Source organism: Pseudopodoces humilis, chromosome 1 (genome assembly GCF_049639895.1).
Source record: "Pseudopodoces humilis isolate 2021_Gansu_Grassland_sample_001 chromosome 1, ASM4963989v1, whole genome shotgun sequence".
Classification (NCBI taxonomy): domain Eukaryota; kingdom Metazoa; phylum Chordata; class Aves; order Passeriformes; family Paridae; genus Pseudopodoces; species Pseudopodoces humilis.
In genome coordinates this window covers 42,874,655-42,902,596 of record NC_142200.1, presented here as the reverse complement: position 1 = coordinate 42,902,596, position 27,942 = coordinate 42,874,655, and the positions used below count along the sequence as shown (strand labels likewise).

General features: G+C 38.5%; 1 protein-coding gene across 2 annotated transcripts; it reads left to right on the top strand.

Moving 5' to 3' along the window:
• Positions 1-779: 779 nt before the first annotated feature.
• MEP1B (meprin A subunit beta) lies at positions 780-26,030 on the top strand. 2 transcript variants are annotated; one of them, XM_088057787.1, is made up of 15 exons: positions 780-875; positions 5,505-5,523; positions 5,709-5,759; positions 5,858-5,901; positions 6,871-6,943; positions 7,879-7,996; positions 11,924-12,102; positions 13,548-13,766; positions 16,787-16,939; positions 17,672-17,887; positions 20,152-20,619; positions 22,110-22,292; positions 22,744-23,008; positions 24,676-24,877; positions 25,832-26,030. In XM_088057787.1, exons 1-15 carry the CDS (start codon positions 819-821, stop codon positions 25,847-25,849), a joined length of 2,265 nt encoding a protein of 754 aa, XP_087913913.1. In that variant the 5' UTR covers positions 780-818; the 3' UTR covers positions 25,850-26,030. The 2 variants fall into 2 exon arrangements, with proteins under 2 accessions (XP_087913913.1, XP_087913919.1); XM_088057793.1 differs by lacking the exons at positions 780-875; positions 5,505-5,523; positions 5,709-5,759; ... (1 more) ...; positions 6,871-6,943; positions 7,879-7,996 and adding an exon at positions 10,836-10,925.
• Positions 26,031-27,942: the final 1,912 nt, after the last annotated feature.

Sequence of the window (27,942 nt, the reverse complement as noted above, 5' to 3'; positions counted from 1 at the left end):
AAAATTAATGTGAATGGAATCTTCAAGTAATCCAGAAGGATGCCATTATTTATGTTACTGATAAATGCAGTGTCTTGCATATACCAACAACAGAAATAGCTTTGCATTTTCCAAAAGCAGGACACTGAAATTATGTTGCTGACAGTTTTTTTTTAATGCACACACATTTCTCATTTTCAATTTCTGTCAAAAAATGCACAATTATTGATATATTAATGTTTTGCCAAGAGTCTTGCTAGTTTTTTGTTGTTCAAAGGGTTTTAGTGCCAGCTTTATTCTCTGAATCAGAATGACTGAGGTGGGAAGGCACCTCTGGAGATCTCCTACTTCAATTCCTCTGCAGTCATGCTGCAGGGTTACCTGCAGCAGGTCACTCAGATCTGTGTCTGGTTGTGTTTTGATTGTCATCAAGAGAGAGACTCCACAACTTCTCTGGGCAACTTGTCCCAGTGCTTAAAAACACAATAAGAAAAAAAAACTTTTTTTCTTAAATTTAGATGGAATTTCCTGTGTTTCAGTGTGTCCTTCCCTTGTATTTCCTTTTTCTTATTTCCACTTCATCCTATATTTCAATTTCTCTCCAATGCTTTTTCTCACAGCTGTTCTTAAAAATAATTAAAGTGTTTCTGTTAGTTATTGCAGTACAGTAATGATGGACTTACTTGACAATGATGTTCTTACTTGACATGAAAAAAGCAGGCATGGTAGGTGAGTTAATCGCTGTTGAGAGGACAAAGGTTTTGATTTATGATATTTACTGTCTTAAATACCAAGTTGGTGTAAAATTCTGTCCACACAGCTGTAGACCAGAGAACAACATGGGCTTGTTTTCTGGTCTTCTAACTTGTCTCCTTCTTCAGGTGGTCTGGAGTCTGGTAAGAAAACAAAGAATATATATTCTTTATATGACTGGGCAAATACTGCAGTTTAAGATGAGCTTGAAAGGAAAATATTTAATTCTTATTTTGCAGAATCAATATAATTCTGTTGTTGTCTGCATGGGAGACATAAATTATTTCTGCTTCCTTGGGGTTTTAGTGTTGCTATTTTTCATAGATCGGCTATACATGGAAAGATGTATAGCCGATCTATGATCTTCCCCATCTAAGCAAAATGTCCATTAGTATTAACAGTTACCAGAACAGCAAGTCTGTAACTTGCTGTTACTGTCTGGTAACTGGTAAATCAAGAACTGAAATTTATTTTAATTGTCCATGTCTGAATGATTTGGTGTGTTTTTTGGGGTTTTTTTGTTGTTGTTTTTTTTTGTGTGTGTGTGGTGTTTTTTTTTTCTTTGTTTGTTTGGGTTTTTTGCTGAAACACAATATAATTGATACTGAAATTTATACTTTCTTAGCCACTGGGTATTTCAGGTCAAAAAGTAACAGCTGAGATTTTGATATTCCCTGTCTTTTTTAGTGAAATGTAGCATTTTGCTTATGTTGGGAGGCATTGTTGGAGAGGTCAGGAACTTCTGGTGATGCACAATATAATTAGTTCAGAGAACAAAACCAGGAAGGTTCTTGAAAGTTTGTTTCAGCTGTTCATATCTTCAGGGTAATCTACAGAGTAAGGTATTACTTTTTATGACACTACCTAAGTGCAGTAACATTATCTAAGTTATGCAACGTAACTATCTGTGGCAGCCTTATCTTCTTCCTCTCCGCTGACACATGTTCATACATCTCCCTAAGTTAAGTACTCAACCTCACATTCCTACCTTTCCCATAGTCCTCCTGTATTCCCCATCAGCCCAATCCCATCCCACCCTACTATTCCCACTACCTGTGCTTCTGCCCCAGTCTTTTGGAAACTCGAACCTAGGTCTTGTTTAGATTCTTTGTTAAAACCTATAGTAGGTGGTACAGGGTGTTACTAACATCCAGAAGTTACCTGACATCAAACAGATTCCTAAAAACTAGGTCTTGTGTGAAAGTGGCTTCTGACCACCAGGGCTAATTATTTCGTGTCCATGTGTTCTATGGCCAGGAAGAGCTAATTTCAAGTTTCTGGATGCTAATACTAAAGTAGTCTGGAGGAGTCACTGGTAAGTCAGGAGTCTCATCCAAACTAGATGAGTATATTCCATCTGAACAGATGTCTAGACTAGGTGAGGTGGATCATCTTATGGTGATGCCAGGGCATCATGGTGGTGCCATAGATATTCTTGGCACATAAGAATTATCCATTTGTTTCTTGATTGATTACTGAGTCCCTTAACCTGATTTTTACATGATTACAATAGGTGAGATGTTTCCATCTGTCCAAGACATACTTGAACTTTTTGTCAATTAAATGTGGTCTCACAAGCCATGGTTTAACCAACCATTACAATGTCTTAACTGTCATGTTTTCCATGTCCAAAATTACAGACTGATACTAAAAAATTCAGAAATTTGTGTTTGTGTAGATTAGACTACCTTTTAGGTACACCTCAGCTAACACAACCTTCCTCTGTACGAGACTATGAACTGTGTATTTTTTGTGTGTTTACAATACTTTCACAGACTAGAAATGCATCATATATTTTGTCAGATTGGTATTGAGACCAAAGTCACTTCAACATCGTTGAGTGATACTTATATGCAGAGGTGCTTCTTTTGAAACAGAGTATTTTGCTGTTGAGATTCACAGGACTAAAGACCTAGTTTTATTTGGAACACAGTGGAAAGAAGTGATCGCAGGAATTCCTTCAGTATAAAATATTCAGTGGCAGTTTCCAGACACTGAGGACCAGCCTGGATTTCACTGTTTTTGCATTTGATATTGTTCAGTCATGGGGTCACATTTTGATTTGTGCACCAAAAGTACCACTGTACTTAGCTACTGATCTCAGTTTGTGAGCTTTTGCTGCTGCTAGAGGAACTTTTCCAGGAATTACTCGGTTTGTACCTTTAGGACAGTTATACTTCCTGATTAGTAGATATGGGTACATTGTAGTTTATAGTTATTGGAACTGGAGAAAAATTTTATTTACCATTAATGGTTATAAGGGGATTCAGCATATATGGGTGTGATTCTTCTCCTCTATCAATATTTTTTAATTTAAAATGCAATAATATGATTTTATTTTTTTGATATTGGAAGCTTTACTCGTAGTTTTGTTCTTTACAGAAATCTGTGAGTGGGAGTTTAAAAGCAAATGAAGTCTTTAAAACGTGTGTTGCACACTTTGCCCATGTACTTGCAACTTGTTTTACAAGCTGCACCTTCATTTCAAATCTTGAATATGTAGATACTGTTTCATGCACAGTTATAATGAATTGCCTTATGCAGTGATAACAAACTGTAATGGTACAATATATGTGCAATGAAACTTCAACATGTAGGAGGAGTCTATTGACATTTCAGATGGATAGATGGCTTGTCTGAACAAGATATCTGCAGTTATTAGGCTGTATATATGTGTGTATATATGTATGTGTATATATATATATATGTGGGTTTTTTTCTAAAGTCTCTGTCCTATTTCTCAGGTATCAATGTAAACCTGAATAATACCAGTTTAATTTTGAAATGTGAGATCAATATCAATCCTTCAGCATTTGCATCTGTCCAGCTCTGGACAATGGGGTTTTTCAATGGAGTCAGTCACTTTTCCGCAATGATACTGGGTTTTTAAGTCACCATGCTTAAAATATGACAAATTTAAAACATCCAAAAATGGTAAGTGCTGAAGCAGGAAACAGATTCAGGAATTTTCAGGAAACAGATTCTACTCTGTGTTTTCTGAATTTTGACCCTTCAAGGTCAAAATCCTGACTTTAGACTGGGCAAGGACATATGTGAGTGGTAGCTTTCATTAAAAAAAGAAAAAGGAAGCAGAAGCTGATTAAAAACTTTGGCTGTTTATATAACAGTTAAATATTAAATGTTTGCTGTGCCAGCTGATACCAATTATGTTTCTTAGGCGTAGAAATGATAGCTTCTGCTTGGTTTGGCAAAAATGGTTTTCTTCTCTTAGGCAACCAGATTAAATGATCAAAATCTGACAAAAACTGTGAAGCAGCAATTTGAGTGAATTTTTGTTCAGGTGAATCATAAAATGAGATTTCTGGCCTTTGTATTTACAATATTTTTTTTCTGCCATTTGCTGAAGTTTTTAAAAGACAGTAATTTCAGATTAAAAATTAATCTTTCATTATGAAGCTAAAATAGGGCATTCTGACAATTCAAAACTTTCTTTCTGAACCTTTAAATTTCATGGGAAGTAGGATTTTTTTTCTGTGTTTGGTTAAAATTTTTATATTAAATCAATTTAGGGCTCACAGTTGTTTGCCTCAAAATTGTTCCCATCACTATGTGCTGAAACTCATGTCTAGAAGAACACGTGCATTTGAATCTCTCTTGAATATTATGGCCTTAGTGATGTCTTACACATTGTAGAGATGTTAGAGATTACCACAATTAATGTTCCAAGGGACTGCATGGACTTGATTTTTGCTGTTTTTCAGCATTCTGATTTTGTGTTGTTCATTACTTCTAGTGGAAGTTGCAGATGCTTATCACACTGCAAAAAGAAGCCCTACATGTAAAGCTACATGTACAGAAAATAAATTATTTATATGGAGGAAGAAACACAGGGTGTAAATGAAAAGTTTTTGGTAAAAAGTAAAAATCAGTCACTTTTTTCCAGAATTGCTGTTACATTTATTTTAGAATATAAAGATGTTTTTTATCTTCATTTGTGAACTTCTATTCAAATATACAAATACAAGACACTCAGGAGCGATTGCTTAGAAAGGCTGTTCATGATTTTACTCACTGTGTGAGAAATAGTTATGTAGTGTTATGTCAAGTATGTCCAAGGAAGTCCAAAAATGAAGTGTCCAGTCAAATAAAAGAATTAAGATTAGATTCTTCAGGCATGTTATGGCAAGGAAATTGTTCTATGTATATCTCATCATATGTCTCTGTATCTCATTATGGTCTGTGGATTCTCCATGTTGCAGAGGGAGTGTTTGAGTAGTTACTACTCAGGTAAATGGAGTCCAGGGCACTGAAATGAGGCTGTGTACCCAGTCCTTCAAAGCCTCTCAGTGTAACACCAGACCACTCGTTCTCTCCCCCAGTCTTCAGATTTGTGATGAGAAGTTCAGCATAGCTTCCAGAGGTTCTACACAGCTGCTGACCAGTAGCAATACTTGATTCCATAGAAATAATAGGCTCCTTTTTTCCTCCTTTGTGAAGGACAATTTAGCACTACCTGAGTTGTTAGAGAAAAGCAGCTGTGAAACCTCCACAGAAGCAGTACTGGCTGAATTACTTGTTGGACACCGTGAGGTGGGGAGGGCACACAGCTGCAAATACTTTCCAAAGCTGGAAATACAGATTTCCAGTCAAATGAGGAGGCAGTGTGGATGCAGTCAATCCAAGACAAAGCCATGTGCTAAGTGCTGTCAGTTGAGCTTGAATCACATCTCTAATACTGTTGAGAAAGTAACGCGAGCTGCATTTCATTATGTGCCTTTCTAATAATATCTTTTTTTCTTTCCCCTCCCCAGCCTGCTCCAGAGACAACTGGTGAGTTCTGTTTAGAGATCTATTTGTATGCATGGGAGGCAGTCAACAAAACCAGCTGCTCATAAACATCGCTAGGACAGACACAGATTTATAATTACTGTTATTGTTATTGCATTAATGTTCACACTTCATAAAGATAACAGCAAGGGCTAATGTCATACCTCACTTGTCTTTTTACTTTTCAGAAATAGACGTAGATGGAGGAATTGATCAGGACATCTTCGACATAAATCAAGGTTTTTCAAAATTTAGTCTCAAATTTTTTTTTATAATTTTCATTATAGTAGTCACAGATCAATACAATAACCGAATGTTAATCTCCTCTTCCCTTTAGCTTTAGGACTAGACCTTTTTGAGGGAGACATCAAACTTCCTGGGGTGAGTTCAAATATAAAATACAAAGCCAAAAATATGTCATCGACTTAAATATAAAGTATCACTGGCATGGAAATAACAGATGCATCCTGCTCTTACAAACAATAAATACTGTTTATGTAACAATAAACTGAAGATGATTGGGGATGGAATTCTACAAAATGTCATAGACAGTGAAGGAGTCAGCAGCATTTGCAGAAACATTATCCAACATGAGATCTCTTCAGTGATTAGATCGATATTACTAGCTTCTTCTTTCCTTTTTTACATTGTCACTTTTAAGAGATTAGGCAGCACTGATTATCATCCAGGCAGGTTTGTATAAAAAAGAATCCTTAATTTATCTGTACAATATTTATTCTGAGCCAGGTAAATTTACTGGAAAACCTTCATCCTGTAAATAGATTGACTAAAACCAATGAAAAATTTAGATCTCTAATACCACATTTTAAGGCATCTGGCCAGAATCCTTATCTGATTAATGAAATAAAATAATTACATTTACATCTCAAAAATATCTAGTAGGAAACCCCCAATGTGTCTTGCACTCTGAAAGTAGTCTGAAAAAAGTGTTTTACTCTCCCTTTTGGGAGATACACTGAATATGTCACTGGAAGCAAGGACAGCACTTGCTAAAGACACAGAAACAAACCCTTGGACTATGGAAAATTACAAAACTATTAATCTCTGTACAGTTTTCAGGATTTAAATCTTAAGGCTTCCCATAGGAGCAGAAGCTTGGGTAATTTCTATAGAGAAAATGCAGCAAAAGTTGGAGACACTGGTAGAAGAGCATGAAGGGATTTCAAACCCAAACCTCAGATCTCTGAATAATCTTTCAAGGCTTTTGAGCTCACTGTTTTCCTTTTGGTCTTACTTGGAATTGTGGTTTGCTTTAGCACTATTGTAGTCCCTGATGCTAAATCCCTTTTTTACTAAGGACTGCATACTTGTTTTCTTTCTTGGATGCAGGAACGAAACTCTATCATTGGTGACAACTATCGGTGGCCCCATGTTATCCCTTACGTCCTTGAGGACAGCCTGGGTACAGTACTTGCCCTTCACAATATCTGTATTTTGTGTTGATTGAGCTGTTAAACACAGGTTGATAAAGCTCCTGTGGTGTCCTTTCCTCTTTTAATCTACAGCAGGTCATTTCCCGCGGCAGGAATGGGGCTGAGCATGCACAGACGGGATTTATAATCTTAGTGCTGGCTCACCTCTTTCCTTGGATTATTATCCTGCTAGGGCCCAGCAGATTGTTTTGGTTTTGAAAACTTGTGTCTGAGACGTGAAACTCTACAAAGCAGAAGTGAAAAGAAGGCACTGAAGATACTTTTAAGGACAGGAAGCTTACCTGGCCATTTACATCATTTACAAGAGTGAAGGCAAAATGGCATTCTGACAGTTTACATTGACACATTGCCGAGTCCCCTAATGTGAGTCAGAGACACTGAGATCATAATTTGACTCCATCCTTTAAGTCTTTGTGTTGAAACTATGCAAGTTGCTTAGAGGAGATAACACAGATATAATCTGAAAAATTCAAGTCCTGGAGAAATTCAGTGAGGGATCTGTAGCCTGCATTCTGTACTAGGTAAAACATGAAGTCTTCATTTCCTATCTATTTAATACTTATTTACATAAATCTCAAAAAATAAATGAAAGAATCTACAAAATTAACCCCCCCCACACTATCCTTCTAAATACTCATCATGTCATATTTGATACATAACTACCAATTCAAAAATACATAGGAGCAAAACAAGAGCAAGATACAGTGTTGCAAGACCCTAATTTATGTTTTATATTAATTAATTTTATTAATTTATGTCCCCCCTTGGGTCTTAATCCAACAAAAATTCTGTTTATTTTGATCAAAGATTGCTGGAGCAAGACCCACCCTTGGGATTCGCTCCATATGGACAATAGCAGAAATCTTTCAATTCAGTATTGACAAGAGCACTGTTTGCTTTGCAGAAATGAATGCTAAGGGAGTCATCCTCAAGGCATTTGAACAGTATCGACTGAAAACCTGTATTGACTTCAAACCTTGGGAAGGGGAAAAGAATTACATATCTGTGTTCAAAGGAAGTGGGTAAGAGAAGCAATTCAAAATAGCTTTCATTATGTTTACTTTCAGACTATTCTCATGGCCAGTATTCACTCTAAAAGTCATATAATTATCATCATTTTACATTTTTGTTGTCTCCATTTTCCCACAGTCCTTTATAAACTGTCATAGTTTCCAAAAGAGGTATTACCTTAGTAGCAATGAACAATTTCTACTGATATTTACTCTTAAATATAAGAAGAAATCAAGTCCTTTAAGAGGCATTTTACTGGACCTGGTAAAAGCTATCAGAAACAAAGCAATTATGCTCTTGACTGATCTTTGGATATATGGGGTATCTATCACTTTCAGCTGGTCATTCCTAGTATACCTTGGCTTCTAGAGGAAAAGAAAAACCAAGGAGAAATATGATAGTTCTCACTGTGGGGCTATGAATTTGTTTGAATGTAACAATGGAATTGCACTTGAACAATGTCACATAAGCATTCAGATAAAAGAGCTATATTTTTAAATTCTGTACAGCACTGAGATATTTTGCTGATGTTTTACTTTATTTACCTCTTTTGATGAATAGTCATGCTATTTCATCTTAAATTTTGCAAAATAAGACTCCAGTAAAGAAGTCAAAATTGCCCCAACTTCTTTTCTTGTAAGACATTCTCTGTCAAAACAGTGCAACAAGAACAAATATATTCTTCACTCTATGCTGAACCATTTCTCTTACTGGAAAGGAGAACAGGGAGAGCTTGATAGCCTGGTGAGGAAATTTGCTTTCAGAAATTCATTTCCTGATATGAGAATGCAGTCATAAATGGGAAAAGATTTTCTGATAATAAAAATGTTTCTCTTTCCCTTTGGCTTGTTCTGAGATATTTGTAGCAGATAATTGTTTCAAATTTTCTTTGGTGTCTTTGGTGTTCTTCGTATTTGCTGCTGTTCATGCTGTACACATGACACTGAAATTCATCTCTAAAAGATGTATAATTAGAGACTCAGGGAGTAATGCATTTTCCTGTGCTAATGACTCCAGCTTTTTGACCAAAATGGAAACTTCATTTTGTAATCCTTCATCCCCTAAAGTATGCATTGAATTTGCTAATAATTGTACCTGAAAAAGAACTATAATATTTAGCCTGTGGCAAGTAGGAGGCCTCTGTGCAATGTTTCATTTATATGTCTATTAAAAAATAGATGAGTCATGGTGATGAAGAAGATGAATCCTTCCAGATGGATAACATATCTTGCCCTCACTGCCTGGTGAGTGGCTTGCCCTGAAGTGTTTCCATCACCTTAGCTGACACATCCACAGCAGAACTTTTAAAAAGGTGGGAGCTAAGTGGTGCAGTCTCCTGAAAAGGTCCATCCAGTTTCAATGAGTCATCTTGGGTTGTACAAAGAAATCAGGACTGACCCTGAATGAACTGCTTTCATTTCAACCCATTCCTTACTGCTGGTGTAATGGAACAAGGTGCAAGCTGGGTAAAACAACCCATTTTTGCTCTGTTTTTCTTAATGTTTTGGAGTTTTTTAGGACTCTTCTATTAGCTGACTAAAGACTTCAGCCCAGAGGGTACAGTGCAGACAGGCACACAGAGTTCCTGGCAACATAAATTTTACCACACCAAGCAAATGTTGATAAATCACATCTTTACCTTTCTGATCTTGGCTTGCATCTATAAAACAGAGGAATGTGGAGGAACTTTTGTGTCAAAAAGATTTGAAGTAGGCCATAAACTCATCTGGATTACCCTTTTAAATTCAAATGAAGTCAGCCAGAAAGGAAGCCAGCTGTCTTTTGTTGTATTGACTGGCCTGTGTAAAAATGCATTTGTCGTCTCTGGTGTATGTAGAGTGCAACAAGACCCTGAACAAAGAGCCCTCTCCCTGTATACATTCTTCAACTATCATTCACCTTGGCTACTACCAGTATTATATTATGTCCCGTTTACAACTGAATTACAGAAATGCAGGATAATCAGATGTGGCAAGATGTGACTGAAAAGTTCACAGAGGAGTCTGGATACCTGCAAAGGATCTGCCATTTCACCTTACTTTTCTCAAGAAGAGCAGGATTCATTCAGCAGCAAAACTAGCATGGTGTGGTAGAATCAAATGATTAACAGACCAGGGAGGATAAACATCATATCTAGTATTTCCACATGGAAAACCAGGTTTTCATGGAGAACTCCTGGGAGGCCGCTTCAGCTCTTTGCCACTGTTGGCCACGGCAAAGGAAATCTGTGCAGGAGTGGATTGACACAGATCCCTGGCTACCAGCTTGGTGCTGGTAAGTCAAAGTGTCTGTGAGCTGATATTGGTGATCTGTGATACTATGGGAAGAAAGTTAGTAGCAGGGCATTAGTATAAAAATGTGCCCGAAATAAGCAGCATCACTGCAACTGACGGAGTGTGTCTATTTACGGCCCCAAAAGAGGATGGTGGGATTAGTCAGAGCAAGTACTTCCCTGTTCCTTCAGCCTCTGATAGCAATAGGAACCATTGAGTCACAGGCAGTACAGCTCTCCCACACCTGGGGAAAGCTGTGACTTTGCTTTCTGCCCTTCAGAAGACACTGCTGACACAGGGTTCTATGTGCCCATTGCTCTGGAGCACCATGTCTCATTCACCTAAGCTTTATTCTCAGTGCAAGGTGGTACAGAACATGTATTTACTCCCTCTATGGCTGTTGAATGATAGTGTTGTAGGCATTTGGCACACCAAAGGCAAGGGGCAGCTGCATCTACTGCTATTTGGATGTTACTTTTTGCCAGGTGTCTTGGGTGTGCCTGCTGTAGCCCACTGTGCACTGCGTGGCAGCTGTGAAACCAGAGGTGGCTTTGGTAGGAGGTGGACCCAGGCCTGTGATGGACTTCTGCACAACACAAGAATCAACATGAGGCCTTTTTCAAGGAAAGACCTTGAAATTATGGATACTACACGTGCTCCTTACCAGGTCTCATGTTGTGATTTTAATGAGTAATCAATAGGCAAAGCCTGCGTTGCTCTGCGGAAAATGAAATACTGGAGAATATGTTGCACTAATAAGTTACGGAGTTTGAAAGCATATGGTGTGCTTGTATTTTTAATTTTCTGGGGTGGTAGGACTGCAAATCCTACGGCATATTTTGTGCCCCATTAATTTTATGTACTTCATTGGGTAAGTATTGATTTATTTGCTGCATAAAATATCAATTTAAATGTAGCTCTCCATGCCTGCTAGTTTGTGGACATGGGGTGCCATTTTATTGGCCCGTGCAGATAACTCACTAAATTCTTTCACCCCTTAATAAAAATTTGCAGCACAGCTGCAGTTTTGCTCTTACTTGGGAGTGTGTGAGAGCAGCAAGTGCTCTAGCACAGCAGCTCATAGAGAGCCAGGAAGAAAAGAGCTTGTGAAAAGTACTGTCAAATCCACCAATCTGTTTGAAGATAAACACACCATGCACACCTTGCCTGGCAGCCACAGCCCCATGCAAAGTACAAGGCCAAAACAGTACAGACAAAAGCAGGCAGAGGAGAGAATGTTCATGAACCCACTTCTCCTTATGATAGGGACAGGCTCAAAGTGTGCTCACAGTCACATATTGTCGTTTAGCTGAAAATTGTTAATTTCCAGTAATTTAACTGCTCTAAATTAGGTGTCCACAACCTGTGATGTTCCAGAGTACCAAAGAAATCATCATCAGTTTTCTTTTGTCACAAACAGCTCAACATTTTTCTTCAAATAGAGCCAGAGATGAGGAACTTGTTCATTGGAAAAGAACTAAGTGTGAGAGGAAGGGGTATGATAAGGAGCAGATCAATGGAAAAAGTGCTCTCTGTAACAAAATGTGACTTCAATGCCCAGGTTAAAAAAAAAAAAAAATATTGAATAGACTGGTTTTGAGGTTTGCATGGCGTGGGGATGGTGTGTATCTCACAGAGCCCTCCCTCATTTAATGTCAATGCCAGCTGCTGGTCCTCAGTGGGAAACATGCAAATGGGCTTGCAGCAACTCTCCATCGGAGCCAACTGTGACAGGATTGGGACAATCCAGCATGAATTCCTGCATGCCCTGGGATTCTGGCATGAGCAGTCACGGTCTGACCGGGATGACTATGTGACCATCGTCTGGGACAGGATTCAGTCTGGTCAGTCACTCCTCTGCTTTTCCTTTCAATCTCTGGTGTTAGCAGTTTAGCTGTGGAACATCCCTTACAGCCATCTTTTGGTGGTCACACTATTCTCTCACCTGGACTTACTTTTCAAAGCCAGTATATCAATAAATTAGATATAAAGGGGCATCTATTTGAAACAGAAATTCTCATTTGTTGTTTCTGTTGTAATTCCTTTTGCCATGACTGTTCTGAAGCTCTAATTAGAAATCTGAGTCCTGCTATGCTACGTGTTGTACCACAGAGCAGCAGAAGAGGATAATCTAGTTTGTTTAAATGAATACTCTAAAAGCACACTTACTCTAGAAGCTCATAGTGAAATAAAAATAGCTACTCCCTCCACCCCTGTCTGAAAAATCCAGTGTGACCAAAGCCAGAGAAAATCTCCAGTGAAAACACTGGTCCTTCCTTTCTGCCTGTCTGCTACACTTGGTGCAGGCAGCAGAGCTGAGAGAGCAGAGTGTGCAGAGGGTGGGCAGGCAGGAGAGACCTTTCAGGGTCTATGTCAAACCAGCAGTTACTTTAGCAATGCAGCTTGTGAATTTTAAATTTTAATTTTTTATATTTGGCACAAGCCTGAGAGATGGCACAGAATTCCTCAGGACTTTGCTCTGTCTCTGCCTCTTTAGCTTGCTGTCGTCCTCTGTGACTTTCAGGCTGTTCAAAAACAAAGTTATATACACAGACTTGATGTTTTCCTAACATAGGTACACACAGATGACTGAAAAGCTGGATAATGATTAAATCTAATGCATTCTTATTTAGCAGTGATCAATAGTCAGGTGCATATGAAATTATACATTACAGAAAATTACTTAGACTCTGTTATTTGATTTCCATTATATTTTTGCTGACTCTTTAGTGACAAGCTGCACTATTGTGAGACATTTGAAACTGCTGCAATTTTTTTTACACTGACCAGAATATAGCTACTGTATTTTGACTGATTTAAATCTTGACTCCCCATTGGGCAATAAGCAATTGGTTTTTTGCTCATATGCCAGAAAACATCTATAATGAGAATTCTAGACAACTCTTAATTGTTTTTTGTTGCCTAAAAGGACTAGCAATTGACGATCAGTGAATACAGATTAGAAACAGTTGCAAATTTCAGTAATTTGAGTACTGAAACACTCTCTCCACTCTTACAAGCCCATCAAATTTTAGAAAGAGTTCCACAGGAAAAAAGTTTTTTGGTAGCAAAAACTTTGCTTCATCCCACAGAAGTTATCAGTGGCTGAAAGAGGAAAGTAAATAGCCCTAGACTAGAAATAAAATTGTTTTACAGAGTAAGTAAAAGTAAATAAATATACAAAAATATATTTTGAGATCTGATAGATTCTCTGTCACTGTAAGTTTTTACAACAAGATTTGATTCCCTTGAGCAACAGACAATCTTTCCTTTCAATTTTGCCATTTAGGTAAAGAACATAATTTCAATAAATATGATGATAAAAGATCAGACTTTCTGAATGTTCCCTATGACTACAACTCTGTGATGCACTATAGCAAGACTGCGTTCAGGAATGGAACCGAGCCCACCATCATCACCAACATACCAGACTTCATAGATGTCATAGGACAGAGAATGGATTTCAGTGAATATGACCTCCAGAAACTGAACCGGCTGTACAATTGCAGTAAGTTTCTCCATTTATTTTATATTATTTGAAAGAATAATTTGAAAGAAATGAGGGTGATACATACATGCTGGACCTATCCAGACACAAGTGAAAGAGATACTAACATATTTAGAGAAGTGAGTTGTGTTAAAAACACCAGAAATAATGGTACAGCTAGAAATAACAGCCCTCCTGCAGAAACACTGCTGAGTAGCTGAGGTTTCTGTGCAATTTTATCTGACCTTTAGTTAAAAACCAGCTCCTCTCAGCAGCTGATTTTTGTTCATCCCTTGGGTGGCTGTTTAAAATGTGTGCTTCTGCACAAAGGCTTTTGTTTTTTTCCCTGTATTATTCCACATCTGTTGCTCAGACACTGCACAAAAATGAGTGTCTTTGCTGTGGCTGTCATACCTACTCCACTTCCATGGAATCTGTGAGACAGAGCGGCTGTTCATGCATATAGGGTACAGATGCCCTGTTCTAAATAAAATGCAAGCTTTCTAAATTTCTGTGTTTAGCTTCAAATCTGGTCTTTTACAAAAGTGGTCAAAAGAGTTATTTTGCTCAGGTGGGATTTATTTTACAAAGCTGAATGAAAGTAAGAGAGAAGTCTAAATAATGCTATTATCAAATTGGAATATAATTCTGTAATTGTTGCTGCATTCAATGTGCCCTGGCACTCAGAAAAAAACTTTTACAATACCCCAAGTAGTGAGTACTGGTTTACAATTATATTTTAAGCCTCATTATACAGTTTCCTTAAACAATTATGAAACTGGTTTATTAAAATGGTGCATTTTTTTGAGTGTAAAATTCTGATGGAAATATTTCTATTCATCTAGGTCTAAATTGAACACACACATGCAGCCTTAGCTTCTAGGACTCGCTGCACAGTCAATTAGGCATTATAAAAATGCTTACAGCTAAGGATGTCTTTAACAGGGGATGGGGTCCTTCTTCCTCTCCATTAACCTTATCTATTTTCCATCATTCTCGTGCATTACAAAAATACTTCATGACATTTTAACTTTATTCTTAACCCATAGGCACATTTCCCAAATGAAAAAAAGCCCCAGTCCTGCTGAAATCAGTGACAAAACTTCCACCACCTTCAGGTGCTATCAGGGCCTGCCCAGCTCCCCAGTCCATCTCTTGGCTTCATGTGATGTGCATAATGTGGATGATATTTGTAGAGACATAAATATTATCAGATCACCCACCTGTGCAGGGAGGATGGTGCTTCATAGGTCCCAGCCCTCACCCACACAAAAGATTACTTTTACTTTATTTGCTGAACATGATTTAAGGAAATGTTTAAGCTAAATTTCTGCTAGAGGCCCATGGGGACAGGAAATTGCATTGAAAATATAAATCTTGGTTCCTAAATTGAAGAAAACAACCCACAGCATAAGAAATTCTGACTGATAGTTTAGTGCTGCTCCAGTCTGTAATTTATTGCTGTCTTTCAGGCCGCATGCTAACAGTAGATTTTAGTCTGCTTTGCCCTCGGAGCATACTGCTAGACAGAGCTGGCCATGAGCTTTCCCTCAGCCTCTGGAAGTTAGGACTTGGCACTCATCCTCCCTGTATTTTCTTCCGAGCCCAGTCTTTCACTACATACCAATCAAGTATCTGGCTTTTGATGCAGATGGAATTCAGAGTCTGCCTCACTTATTGCCCCTTCACCTGTTTCAGGAATAAAGCTCAGAAATACATTGTAATCTACTGAGTCTTGCTTTTCTGTCTTCCTGTCATTCAGGTCAACACTCCATGCCAGCCAGCACTTTCTAATTAAGTTACTTCCTTCCTGTTTGGCCAAATCAATTTCATGCTTTGTTTTGTATTTTGATTTCAAAGAGTTCTTTCATTTAATAATTCTCTATTTTTGCTTGCATTCTTTCTCCAGCAGTCAACATTTGCTGTGAAGGCCTTTTCTTAGTTTTTACAACATTGTACTGAACTGTATCTTAAAAAATATCAGTCATACAACACTTCTGACTACCTTGCAGACTCTAGAGGGTTTTTAGCTTTCTGTAAGGACAGAGCAAAATATCTCAGCAGTAGAACTGATTTGGCAGCAGCTCATACTTAAGTGCTTCCCAGAGCTACAGCTTAAATGAAGCATTTGGCACGTTATTGAGGTTGAGTTTTGTGATACTCAAGGTCTTTTTGTTATACAAGGAAACCTTTAAATGTTTGAGCCACAATATTTTATACGTAGTTTAAAAAGCATTTCATTAACTTAGTTGTTTTCAAGTAATGGCTGTTATTACACATGAGCTCAGATATGGTAGGATGAGAAACAAAAATAAGAGCAGGAATAACCCTGGTCTGTGGTATCTCTCATCTATCCAGCATTTGCTTTAGACAGATAAAATATTTCATATGGTGGTCTCCCTTTCATATTTTACTTCACAATCTACCTTTGCCAAATGGTGGGATTGTTGTTTTTGTTTGTTTGTTTTGTTTCTGTTTGTTTGTTGTTTTGGTTTTTTGGGGGGTGGCAGTTTGGGCTTTCAATTCAATTCAATATATTTTATTAGAAAATAAAAATTTGTTTATTCCAGTCAAATAGCTTTTGCTTTTATATATTTCAAAATAAGCACTCTAGGTGATATACATAAATGAGCTTGTATCAAAATCTGTGGCCATGTGTGGACAGGCCCAAAGAAAGCAAAACAAAGAATGGGAAGTCTCAGGACCTTTTGACTGTAATATGAAGGTGTGTGGGTTGGGTTGGTATTAGTGTTCCTTTCATAAATAAAAGATGTGATATGATAATTAGCAGATGCCCTCCTGTGCTTGCTGAAGGCCCTGAGTGTTCCTGATGACATTTTATTAATGTCAGTGTTAATCACCAAGTGTTTTGAGTTCCTGAACATTGTGTATATGAATGCTGATCATATTTGAATCAGTAACTGCTGATTACTTGGTGTTTGCATTTAGTCTTTCTTTGCTCATGGCTTTGGACCTTCAGAATTAAAATGTGTTATGCAATAGCGATTCACAATTCTTTATTTTTTTTGTTAATATTGTAGCCTCCTCCCTAAGTTTCATGGACACGTGCGATTTTGAACTTGAAAATATATGTGGCATGATTCAAAGTTCAGATGATAACAGTGACTGGCAGCGTTTGTCTCAGGTTCCTGCTGGGCCAAATACTGATCACACTAATATGGGAGAATGCAGAGGTATGAGAAAAAAACTCTTATCTTTCTGGGAAGTGTTTTCTGCAGAGACATGAGTTTCCTTCAAGCTTGGCCTTGTTATCTGTTTATTTTTTTGACAAATTACAGTTTATTTTTTAACTAAGCAGCATAAATCTACATACCTAGGGACATCATGTGATATGTTGATTTTCTGCTTATTTCAGAGGATCAAATGTCCTTATCTCTTTTGATCTGTTTTTTAGTCTTAGCGTCACATGCTATATAAAGCATTGAACCTGTGATACAGGCACACCAAATAGATTGCTGCCTTTCTGATAATTGCTCAATAAGCCCTTGGACAGGAGTAGGATTTTGAAATTTTTATTATCAGGGCTGAGGTGAAAATCTAATTGACAATCTAACTAGATGTATCTCAACCTCTCAGAATGGTCCAAGAGTTCAGGAGCTTAAACCAGACCTCCAGAGAGTCAACTGTGAGTTACTAGCACTGGGTAAAGAGTAAAATCCCATGGTTTTGAGTACAATTTGCTAGAGATAATGTAATGAGGACAAAAGCTGCAAAGAGAATAGTTCTACCTTTGGAAAATGTGAACAGATGACAGTCCTCAGTCAGAGATTTGTACAGGATCTACCTAACCCTGACCTGACTGTATCTTCTAGAGTTATTACAATATAGCATTAAGAAATCCAGTACACCAGGAAAATTCTGTTTTCTCTCCCCTCTACTGCTCATTTCTTATTGGCTTTTGGCAGATTCTGGCTACTTCATGCATTTTGACACCAGTGCTGGAAGACAAGGAAGCACAGCTTTCCTGGAGAGCCGAATTCTGTATCCCAAAAGAGGTTTTCAGTGCTTACAATTCTATTTTTATAACAGTGGTAATGAGAATGACCAGCTGAATGTCTGGGTCAGAGAGTACACATCAGACAATCCAAATGGCACTCTGAGATTCATCGAAGAGATAAAAGGTATGGAATAAATTTGCATTTTGTTTTAATCTATACTCAGTATTTTTCGAAGTACTGGGGGAAATAACTGTGGCAAAGTCACTCATTTCCTAGTGCTGTTCTTTTGCTTCTTCTCTATGTATGTAATTCATTGCTGCTGATATTATACCTGATGGATCCTCAGTCAGCTGTTTTCCTATAACATAATAAATTACCAAAAATTTCAAACTCTTGTATTATCAAGATTGTTTTCTTGCCAAACTAGCTAAAATTCCATGAGCAATCATTTTAACTGTCCTAGAATTGCTGGTATCAATAGCAGCTGATGAAGTTGGAATACCAGAGTAAATTACAATTAATAAGAAAGTACCCTGGAATACATAAGTTAAAAAAGATAAATAAAATTTAAATAACTTAATGAAATATATGAGCAGCAGATCATGATTTGAGTTGTAGTTTGAAGAAGATTAAATTCTTGTGGTTTTAGGAGCCTGTGGCCTACTAAATGATCAGTTGAGGTCAGCTAATGGACAAGAGCTCCTTAAGCTGGAATTGCTAGTCACCTTATGATTAAATTACTTTCTCAAATATTTAACTATTATATGGTCTCCATTTCAGCTATACCAAGTTCAGAACAATCTGAGCAAGTTCTTTAACTAAATAGGTATAATTTCTGTCTCTTTTTGTCCCTTTAGGCTCAGCTGCTGCCAGTGCTTGTTTTCTTTTTTCCTCTCTTCTTCACCTCATGAGCTTTACCCTCTGTGTCCCCCCTGAGCTAACAGGCATCCTTAACACAAGAGTTGCTAAGGCAGGTGTAGACTTCACATCAGTCTGAGCCCTCCAAACTCTTTCAAACCCTACTTTGATGCCAAGATTAATTTTGCCAGACTTCAGCCTGCCTCACAAACACTCTTTTGTGTCTATGAGGCCCCATCTCCCATTTCTGCTTTCCCAAATCAATAATTTCCTTTGAAGTCTCTGATCTCATGAGTGTGTCCAGAGAGGCACCCTATTTTGACAACCTGTGGCAAAACTTTTAGGAATGGCTCAAGATCATTTCCCCCCAAGCTGTTTCACTTCTCTCAAGTGAGAAGTTACCCAAACCAATGCAGTCGATGAGTAAGTAACAGTGACACTACAGCCCCGTCCATCCATGGTCTGACACCCTGGCTGAGCTGCTCATGGGTTTGCACTGGACTACGATGTTCAAGAAACTTAGGGACAATCCCTGAACCCTTCCCACTGCTCCGTGGCAGCTGGGGATTTTTGAACTGCACATATTACATGTAAAAATCTTTTCGCTTATTCTGAAGTCGATTTCATGGGAAACACCAGGGTGCTTTTCTTCTTGTTTCTGTGTTAATTTTTTCCCTTCTATTTATAGCAGTAATGGAAAATGTCAAGAAATTAAGGCTTATATTTGAGATCCACTGTGTTGTGTTTAGGGTTGTTAGGAGAGTGATGTAAAAGTTCTATGAGTCCTGGGGATGGCACTGCTAGTTCAATAAATGCAGCTGGTCTTCTGTGCAGATGAACTAAAACCAGGCCTCAAAAGAAACTGTTTTGGTGCACATGCTTTTAAAAAAGGGTATTCTACTTTCATTGACCTCACAAGGCCCCTGTGCAGAGGTCTTTGCTTTTGTGTACACTCCTTTGGAAGTCAAGTGGAATTTGCTAGTGCCTGCACTATAATTTGGATGCAGCATCAAACTTTCAGAGAGGTTCTATGGCATGAAGTAGGTTTTGCAATTGACTGGCTTTAATTTGACATTTGTACCATTAATCATGTGATGGGTGAATAGTGCTTCTGCATAGGCAAGCTTCCAACAAGCCATTTAAAAATATGAAAGCAAATGAATGAACTGGTCTTGTAGTTCTAGGTTCCCAGAGTCCTCTGGAACATTTTAATGTTGAGGCATGTTGTTGTTCAGTTATTAAATAACTTGTTCTGAATTTTTTCTTTTTAACAATACAGGTGGAACTATTTTTGTGAATTTAATATTCACAACATCTGGATTAATTTAATTAAATGTTATTTAAAAATGTAAAAGAAAAAGCAGTTTTAAAACCCACCAATAAGCGCTCTTAGGCATATTAATTCTGTTAAAATTGTATTGAGCAGATATGATCTTGAACTGAAAAAGTAACATCTACAGAAGAAATATTCCATCACATCAGTGCCAGTGGAACTGAAAAATTCTTACACAGTGTTGGCATAGGGTCCACAGACCTGTGCAGTATTTGACTGTACTGCTGACTCAGAAATGTCTACCCTTGTTTTTCAGGTTCACCTGAGACCTACTGGCAGCTCCATCATGTTTCTTTGAATGTCACGAGTAAATTCCGGGTTGTGTTCCAAGGCATGAAAGGAAGTGGCTTATCAAATGGAGGCCTCTCTATTGATGACATCAACTTGTCAGAAACTCAGTGTCCCCACCATGTCTGGCATATCAGAAATTTCGCACATCTCCTCAACACGAGTTCAGCAGGGAGAGATGGGTTAATATACAGTCCACCCTTTTACTCTAGTAAAGGATATGCTTTTCAGGTCAGCTTGTATGTAAATGGTACCACTAGTAACCCATTTAATTTAGGAATATACTTGTCCTTGATTTCTGGAGCGAATGATGATCATTTGAAATGGCCCTGTCCATGGCAACAAGGTACCATGATCCTGCTTGACCAGCATCCTGATATTCGTCAACGGATGTCAAACCAAAGAAGTGTAACAACAGACCCCCTGAGATTATCAGGTTAGTTAAAATCAAACATGTAAAACACAACCAGAAGACAAGGGATCACATCTCTTCTATGTATAAATTAATGCATATTTTTTAGCTTCTGGAATGTTTCATATGTTTGCAGCAACAATAATATTGACCCGTGGACAAGAAAAAAATTAAACCTACAAGCAAGTTAAGCTGTGACTCTTGATTCCAAAGTTGCATTTGCATAAGAAACAGGTGGATGATCTATTCCTAAAGTTTCTTTCATATGCTCTGTGAGGATACATTTATTTCCATTTTAACGAGAATGGAAGTTTCCAAAAGTCATGAAAAAAAATACTGAATTAGCAATACAGTTGGTTTATACTAGATAAACATGCAGAAACTATCAAACAAATCCCTGCCCTTCTTGTCAAAGGTACAGTGGTGTCAGCACAAGCCTCCAGATGGACAAAGTACTGATTCATATTATGTAATCTGTACTTGTTCAAGGTGTGAGAAGGTAAGGGCTACTGTCCACAATAATTTGGAAAGGTGGCAGTTGAGGTAAAAAGTAACTCTGAGAAATTGTAGGAATCTCTACAGAGAGAGATATTAAAGAAAATACCCATATTCAGCATTGGATAAAGTTTGGATTTAAGCCATAAAAAGCTTTCTTCTTTTTGCCAAGAGAAATCATCTCTGCCACTGAATTAGTTTTCTGGACTTTCAGACTAGAAAGGAAGGAAGGCACAATTAATATTATTATTTTTAAAAAAGTAAGTTTTACATTCCATTTTCTATGACACTGGCTCTACATGAAAACAAAGTGGCTAATCTAGAAAGACTTAATGTTCTCTCTGTAAATGAGAGAACATACCATGTCCTCCATAGATGTTTGAAAAAGCGCATTTTCCTTGTGCTTTCTGTTGTTACAGCCACAGTGCATAGCCCTTTTCCTTCTCTGACCCTGCTGACATGCAGTCTGTTTGTCCTCTGCTCCTCTCCCTTGTTTATTCATATATTGCAAATAGTCCAGGATTCCCAAAGGAAGCCTTCTAACACACACTCTTTATCTGGCCAGAGAGTTTTCTCCCTCTGTCAGATTCTTTCATGGACAATCAGGTCAGCTTTGAGCTTTAGAACAGGGTTTGATGGAGCAGGCATCAGTGGTCTGTGATCATTTAAGTTGTTCAAATATCTTGTGCCCCACATCTCCTGTAGGACATGCTCTCTTTTGAGAAACACTGCATCAACTCATGTTTCAGATGATTTATGTGCTACTTATCTTCTTGAACACCTCACTTTAAAGAACTAAAAAGAAAATACAAGTGGTTTTCAACTAATTCTCCAATAACCTCCTCTCCAGCAGATTCTTTTCTCAGTACCTCAGGCTAAACCAAATCATTGAAGATCTCCATTGTCTTGTGCCTCTCATCAGTGGGGAATCTCAGGCAGTTGAGGTTTCTGCTGAGAGACAAATCCAGAGCAGTCTCACACTCACATTCTTTTTATATTTTTCTTTTTTTCTTCCCCAGAATCCTCATTAAATTATACTTGGGATAGGCCAGACAAAGTGGGGTCTGAAGCAACTTTTCCCAATGGAACTAAATACATGAGAGGTCCAGGAGTTGGAACGAGCGCATTTTTAACTCATGAGAGACTTAGAAGCCGCAACTTTATTAAAGAAGATGGTGTTTATATTCTTTTAACATTGGAAGGTATGTAAACATAGCTGATACTCTTTACAATGCAGTAAACAGTGTCAGATACTAAGTTGCTAGTGCTGTAGTTTTAAGTACACATGATGTACTTTGCACTTGAGCAGTATTTGAATTATGCCTGCATCTAACATCAAATCATATGTTTGAATAAATTTATGAACAGGTACATACGCAGTATAATTTCTTTATCTCATGTGAAGGTGTATAAAACAATGCTAATCCCGTGCAAATTATTTTGAATAGGTTAATTTGAATAAAACTATCTGTTTCTGAAAAAATTCTAGAGGACATTTCCAAAGTACATCATGCTCCTGAAAGGCAAAAAAGACTATTTATCCACTGTACTTTTGGACAGGCTTACTGCTCTTTAGTATTAGAAATTATCATTAGAATAAGAAGAAAATTAACGTGAAACAAAGACCTTATTTCCTGTGGGTTCACCGGGCAGATATTTCGCATCTCCTGTCAACCGAGCCGAGCATTACACCCCCTTTTGTTACGACTACAAGTTCCAGCGCCACCAAACCTGGCCCTAGCCCTGCTACCACCAACAAGCCCTCCACTGGTGCTGAGAGCACCACTGCTGCATCCACCAGTGCCACAACAGGCAGCACCACCCAGCCCGAAGATCCTGAGGTTCCGGCTTTCTGCCCAGACAACCCCTGTGAAAACGATGGTGTCTGTCTTATGGTAAACAGAGCACCGGTGTGCAGGTAACTGCCTTCATTCGCCCTCAAATGCAGTCTTAGGATGAGTAATCGAAGTTTCTAACAAAATAAATCTTTGCTGCTAATGAAACGAAAGACAGACTGTAGCTGATTAAGGCAAGTATTTGCAACTGCCCCTGTGAAACTGAACTCATGGCAAATTTGGGCAACAAAGCTCCTAACCTCAGCATTTGATCATTTTGAAGTACTCTCCTTGACTTTCCTGTTAATTATATTTGCAATGTGTTTATTATTTTCAGTAATGTATTACTTCAAGTCCTTAGAATTCCCTATAGCAAAATGTAGAAGAGTTGAATAAATGTAATTGAAAGAAGAGAGCATTTATATCATTAGAGAAGATTTTCAATACTTATCACATAGGAAGCACTGTAGACATTATTTTAAAATTTGATTCAGAAATATTGTGCAGTGAAAATTATGACCATGAATTACCAAAGTGTAGTCTCTTGCCTTTGAAACCAGCAGTGAAAGCCAGAGAAGATTGTTTGCCCTGCAAGAAGATTAATATCAACTTTTATTTAATTCTCTGTGGATCCATTTAGGTAACCTACCTGCCTGATTAGCATTGTTCCAGCTCTCAAATAAGCTCTGAGGCTGAAGATAGTAACCTTAGATGCTGTGCCAGGGCAGGTAGACTGGGTGAGTGCTGTGAGGAAAACGTAAAGGCCAAGAGCCACAGGAGTCAGGATGACTCATTAAGTGTTATATATCCCCATTTAGAAACCTTTTAAAAGAAAATTCATGTGCAACTCATCAGAAGCAGGTCACAAATATGAATAAATGTCAAGAGGTGGTTCCAAGAAGACAAAAATAAAAAAATAATGCCGAATGTTATGCCTCATTTCAAAATTATGGAAAGAGAATATTTATTTTCTGACATCTCTGGACTCTTTGAAGCTTTTAGTGCCTTTGCGACCTACTTTCTGTCCTATGGAAATGTGTGACCAGCAGTCAGTTTCCACCCTGAATTTTGTAGGGAAATGATGGGAATGTGATACATCTGTTCAAGCTGAATCACCTGGAGCCCCCCCAGCAGGCAATATCTTTGCAGCGCACTGCAAATGGACTTGTTTTCAGGGGTGAGGTAGTCCTGAATAAGTGGCTTAGACAGGATCTAGAAAGTCAATACATAAGGAATAACCAAGGTTAGAAAGATGGGGGTGGATGTGCTGACTGTGGTGCTGGGTGAGGGACAGAATCGAAGCCTGGAGGTTGTTTTCAGTCCTAAAACTGGATGACCGCTGGGCTTTAAATTTCTTTTCTTACCTGCTTGTTGGGTGATGGCAGAGGCAGATCTTAAAAGTTCTTTAAATTTGAAAATTACAAAAAAAGAGAAGCTCCATAGATCAGCTGCAACCAAGCATTAAGAGGTCAAGGGGGTCAGGAAGGCATTTAGGATTTCTGGCAAAGGCTCTCCCTGCAGGCACAACCTATGAAACATCAGGAAGCTGAAAGAAGCACATTTAGGTGTATAAGGACAGTGGGCCGCTCAGGCCACTCAAGACAACTTTAAAATAAAAGTCAATTTTAAGATAAATTTAATTATGCTTTAGGATATAGAAATTGCATCAGAGATGCCATTTTTCCGAAGCAGACCTTTTCACACCTTTAATCTTTAGGTGATATCAGATGTTTCTTCTTTTGCTTTCCAGATGTCCAGCAGGTGACAACTGGTGGTACATGGGAGAAAAGTGTGAAAGGAAAGGCTCAACTCGAGAAAATACTGTAATAGCCGTTTCTTCAACCATAAGTGTGTTTGTTGTAATGCTTATTGTCACCATCACAACTGCAGTGTGCCTTAAAAAGAAATACAAAAAAGGAAAGGAGACTAAGGAGAACCTGACCCTAGAAGAAGTAAGTATTTTGCCTCTTCCAACAAATGTACAGACACACGCACACATATTTATATTCACTAAAAAGCAAACAATCAAATTAAGTAAGAAGTAAATGGGAAGATGTCACCTCTTTGAAGCCTAAAGGTTAAGAATTAAATAGCTTCTTTAAGTGACACTAATTTATCAAACACCAAACTCCCACTTAATTCAAAATCTGTTCTCCTCTTCCACTCCCCTCCACTCTGCCCCAATGACAGCCCATATTGAGTTGGATAATTCGAACAAAGGGGTTCATTTTCAATTTGTAATTAAACCATATTTTCTGCTTAGTAAACTTGTATTTCATCTTTTACTGCCTATTCTACTAGAGATCTCCCCTTAAAATACCTGGGTATGGTGCTAAAAAATGCAACCCAGGATGTCAAAACAAAAAGCAAATCTAAAAAATAATTTTCCCATTCAAAGGCCATTTTTTATGCAAGGCATGAAGTAGCCGTGGAAATATCGACATAAGGAAAAGTTAAGAAGACAGCAGGTTAAAACTGTCTAGATGACAGGATCAGAAATGCTGTGCACTGAATAGAAGCAGCATTTGGGCATGTTTTTACAGGAAATTTAATTCAGTATGAGGCACAGGGACTCTTACTTTAAGTAGAGGCTTGTCTTAGAAATAGCAAGTGTGACATAGTTTAAAGGGACTCACAGGCCACAGGAGAAATTTTGTAAACAAACTGAAGAGGAATGTCCTTCCAGAAAACAGAGTTCCATTTTTAATTTTGTACTAATACTATGTGTGTGATACTCCACTGAGTTGCAGTACCTCTGTGCAGTGTCAGATACTTGACACTGCTAATTTATGACCTTCCAATAAATAGTTTTGGTTTCTTTGCAAGTAATGCTCTTACATTATACACATACTTCCCTTCCCTATACACTTTTAAGATGTGGGTTTGGTTTTTTTTCTCCCACTTAGACTAAAACATCCTTCTGAAGATAATGCAAACAAGCATCAAAGACACAAGATGAACATCACTGCAAAACCACAACGACGTCATCGTTCTTTCTGTTCCTTTTATCTCAACCATCATGATAAAAGTTTGTAAAGTCTGGAAAATAATTCATCATCTGGTAAAATAGTATGCTAAAGTCAGTGGAGTGTCTGACAGTGCTGTGTATGGTCATGCAATGGAGAAAAATGGAAATACATTGTGTGATGTGTCTGCCTTGCCCTTCAAATCTACATAAACATGAAGAAAACATGAAAATGGCATCCTGAATTTCAGTCAACACAGGAAAGTCTAAGTTTGCTATATTATCATTGCACAGTTGTCAATATTAAAGGGGAACTGGACCCTGTATTCACAGGGTACCCAGCAGTTCTCAGTCCTGCTGCAGCTGTCAGTCAGTAGTGTGAGAGTTTGTGGAGTGTGGGAATGTCGGGTTCATTATGTTATTTGGTTGTGATCTACTCACTATAAAAAAAATAACAAGTAATGAGGAAAGTAATAAATGAACCTCACAGACACACATTAATGAGGAAGTCACAGCAGAGATAATAATGAGGATCCAGAATGCTTCAGCCACTGATTGATGGTCCATTAGAGGAACTACTCAGGCAGAACCCTCAAGAATGTCAGCCTGAATAATTATTAACTGATAGGAAGGGGTAAATATGATTAACATGAGTGTTATGGAAAAGTTGAAGGTGCTTGAGATATGGGCTATGAGAAAAGGCTTTTTGATTTATGTAAAAATGACTATAGGGTTTAGGAGAAGGACCAAAAGATCCAAAGAAAGTGGGGGAAAATGGGGTCAGAAACTGGAGAGGCCCACCTGAAAAAGAGGGCTGTGTGCCAATAGCCAGGGGAGACCACAGGGCTTATGGATCTAGGTACTAGCACACGGAGGGACTTGCATGGAAGGGTCTGTGTGCCAGGAACTGGAGGGACTGTGGGCCATAGGGCTTGTAGATCTAAAGACCAGCCACAGGAAGGACTGGTATGTGTGTCGTGTGTGTCTTGAAAGGCCCAGGTGCCAGCAGCAGCTGGAGGGATCAGGTCGTGTGTTGGTGCGTAAAAGGTCTAAGTGCTGGCAGCTGGAGAGATTTGTGTGTGTTAATATTTCTTCAGTGAATTTAATCCTGTGTGTGTACATAATTCATTAGCAAACTTCAAGCTGGACTAGCTGGGGGGCTGGAGGAAACATTTCCACATCTGGAGGACTCAAACATCACACTGCCCTATCTGGCAAGCAGTGGTGTGTACCACTGCCAGGACTCCCCAGCATGGATATTTAACAGGTTTAGAGGCCATGCTAACATTTAAGGGGATTGTGCATGTTCTCTGGTGAAAATGAGGGCACACATTTTTTCACCAGATAACCTGCATTCTGATTTCCTGGAGGGGAGGAAGAGGACAGGGCTGTGTGCCCTTCTCTGGGTTTGGGAAGCATTACAGTGGGATTGTGCTGCCCATGCTGCTCTGTGTGTGTGTGTGTGTGCAGCAGCCTGTCCTGCCAGCCAGTTCAGAGACCCTGGTGTGTGTGTGTGTGTGTGTGTGTGTGTGTGTCTGTGTGTGTGTGTGTGTGTGTCTGTGTGTGTGTGTGTGTGTCTGTGTGTGTGTGTGTGATTGCGTCTCAGACACAGCCGTGCTGCCATCCAGACCTTAGGACATAGCCACATCCTTAGGACTGGGATGTAGAGACCAACTGGGACCATTCCTGGCTGGGCATGTTGGCTGGGGAGTTGGATCCTGGGTCTGGGAGATTTAGTGGCTCCCTTAACACCCCTGACAAACAGAGCTACGATGCAGTAGGATTTAGAGGAAAATATAAGCATGGAAATAAAAGGGCCAGAGAAAGCAAAACGTCCCTCCCCAAGGACACTTCGCAGAGGGAGATGGCAGCCTCCATGGGCAGAAATCATCACATTTGTGGTGTTTTGGAGGGGGACAGTGAGAGACAGGAGTGCCAGTAATGGAAATGTCAGGTCACACCAGATGGTTGGTAGACTGGTATGTGAATGTGTTCACATTTAAAGGTCAGCAGCTACTTTGATTGCCTGGGATGGGTGTTGATGATTTTAAC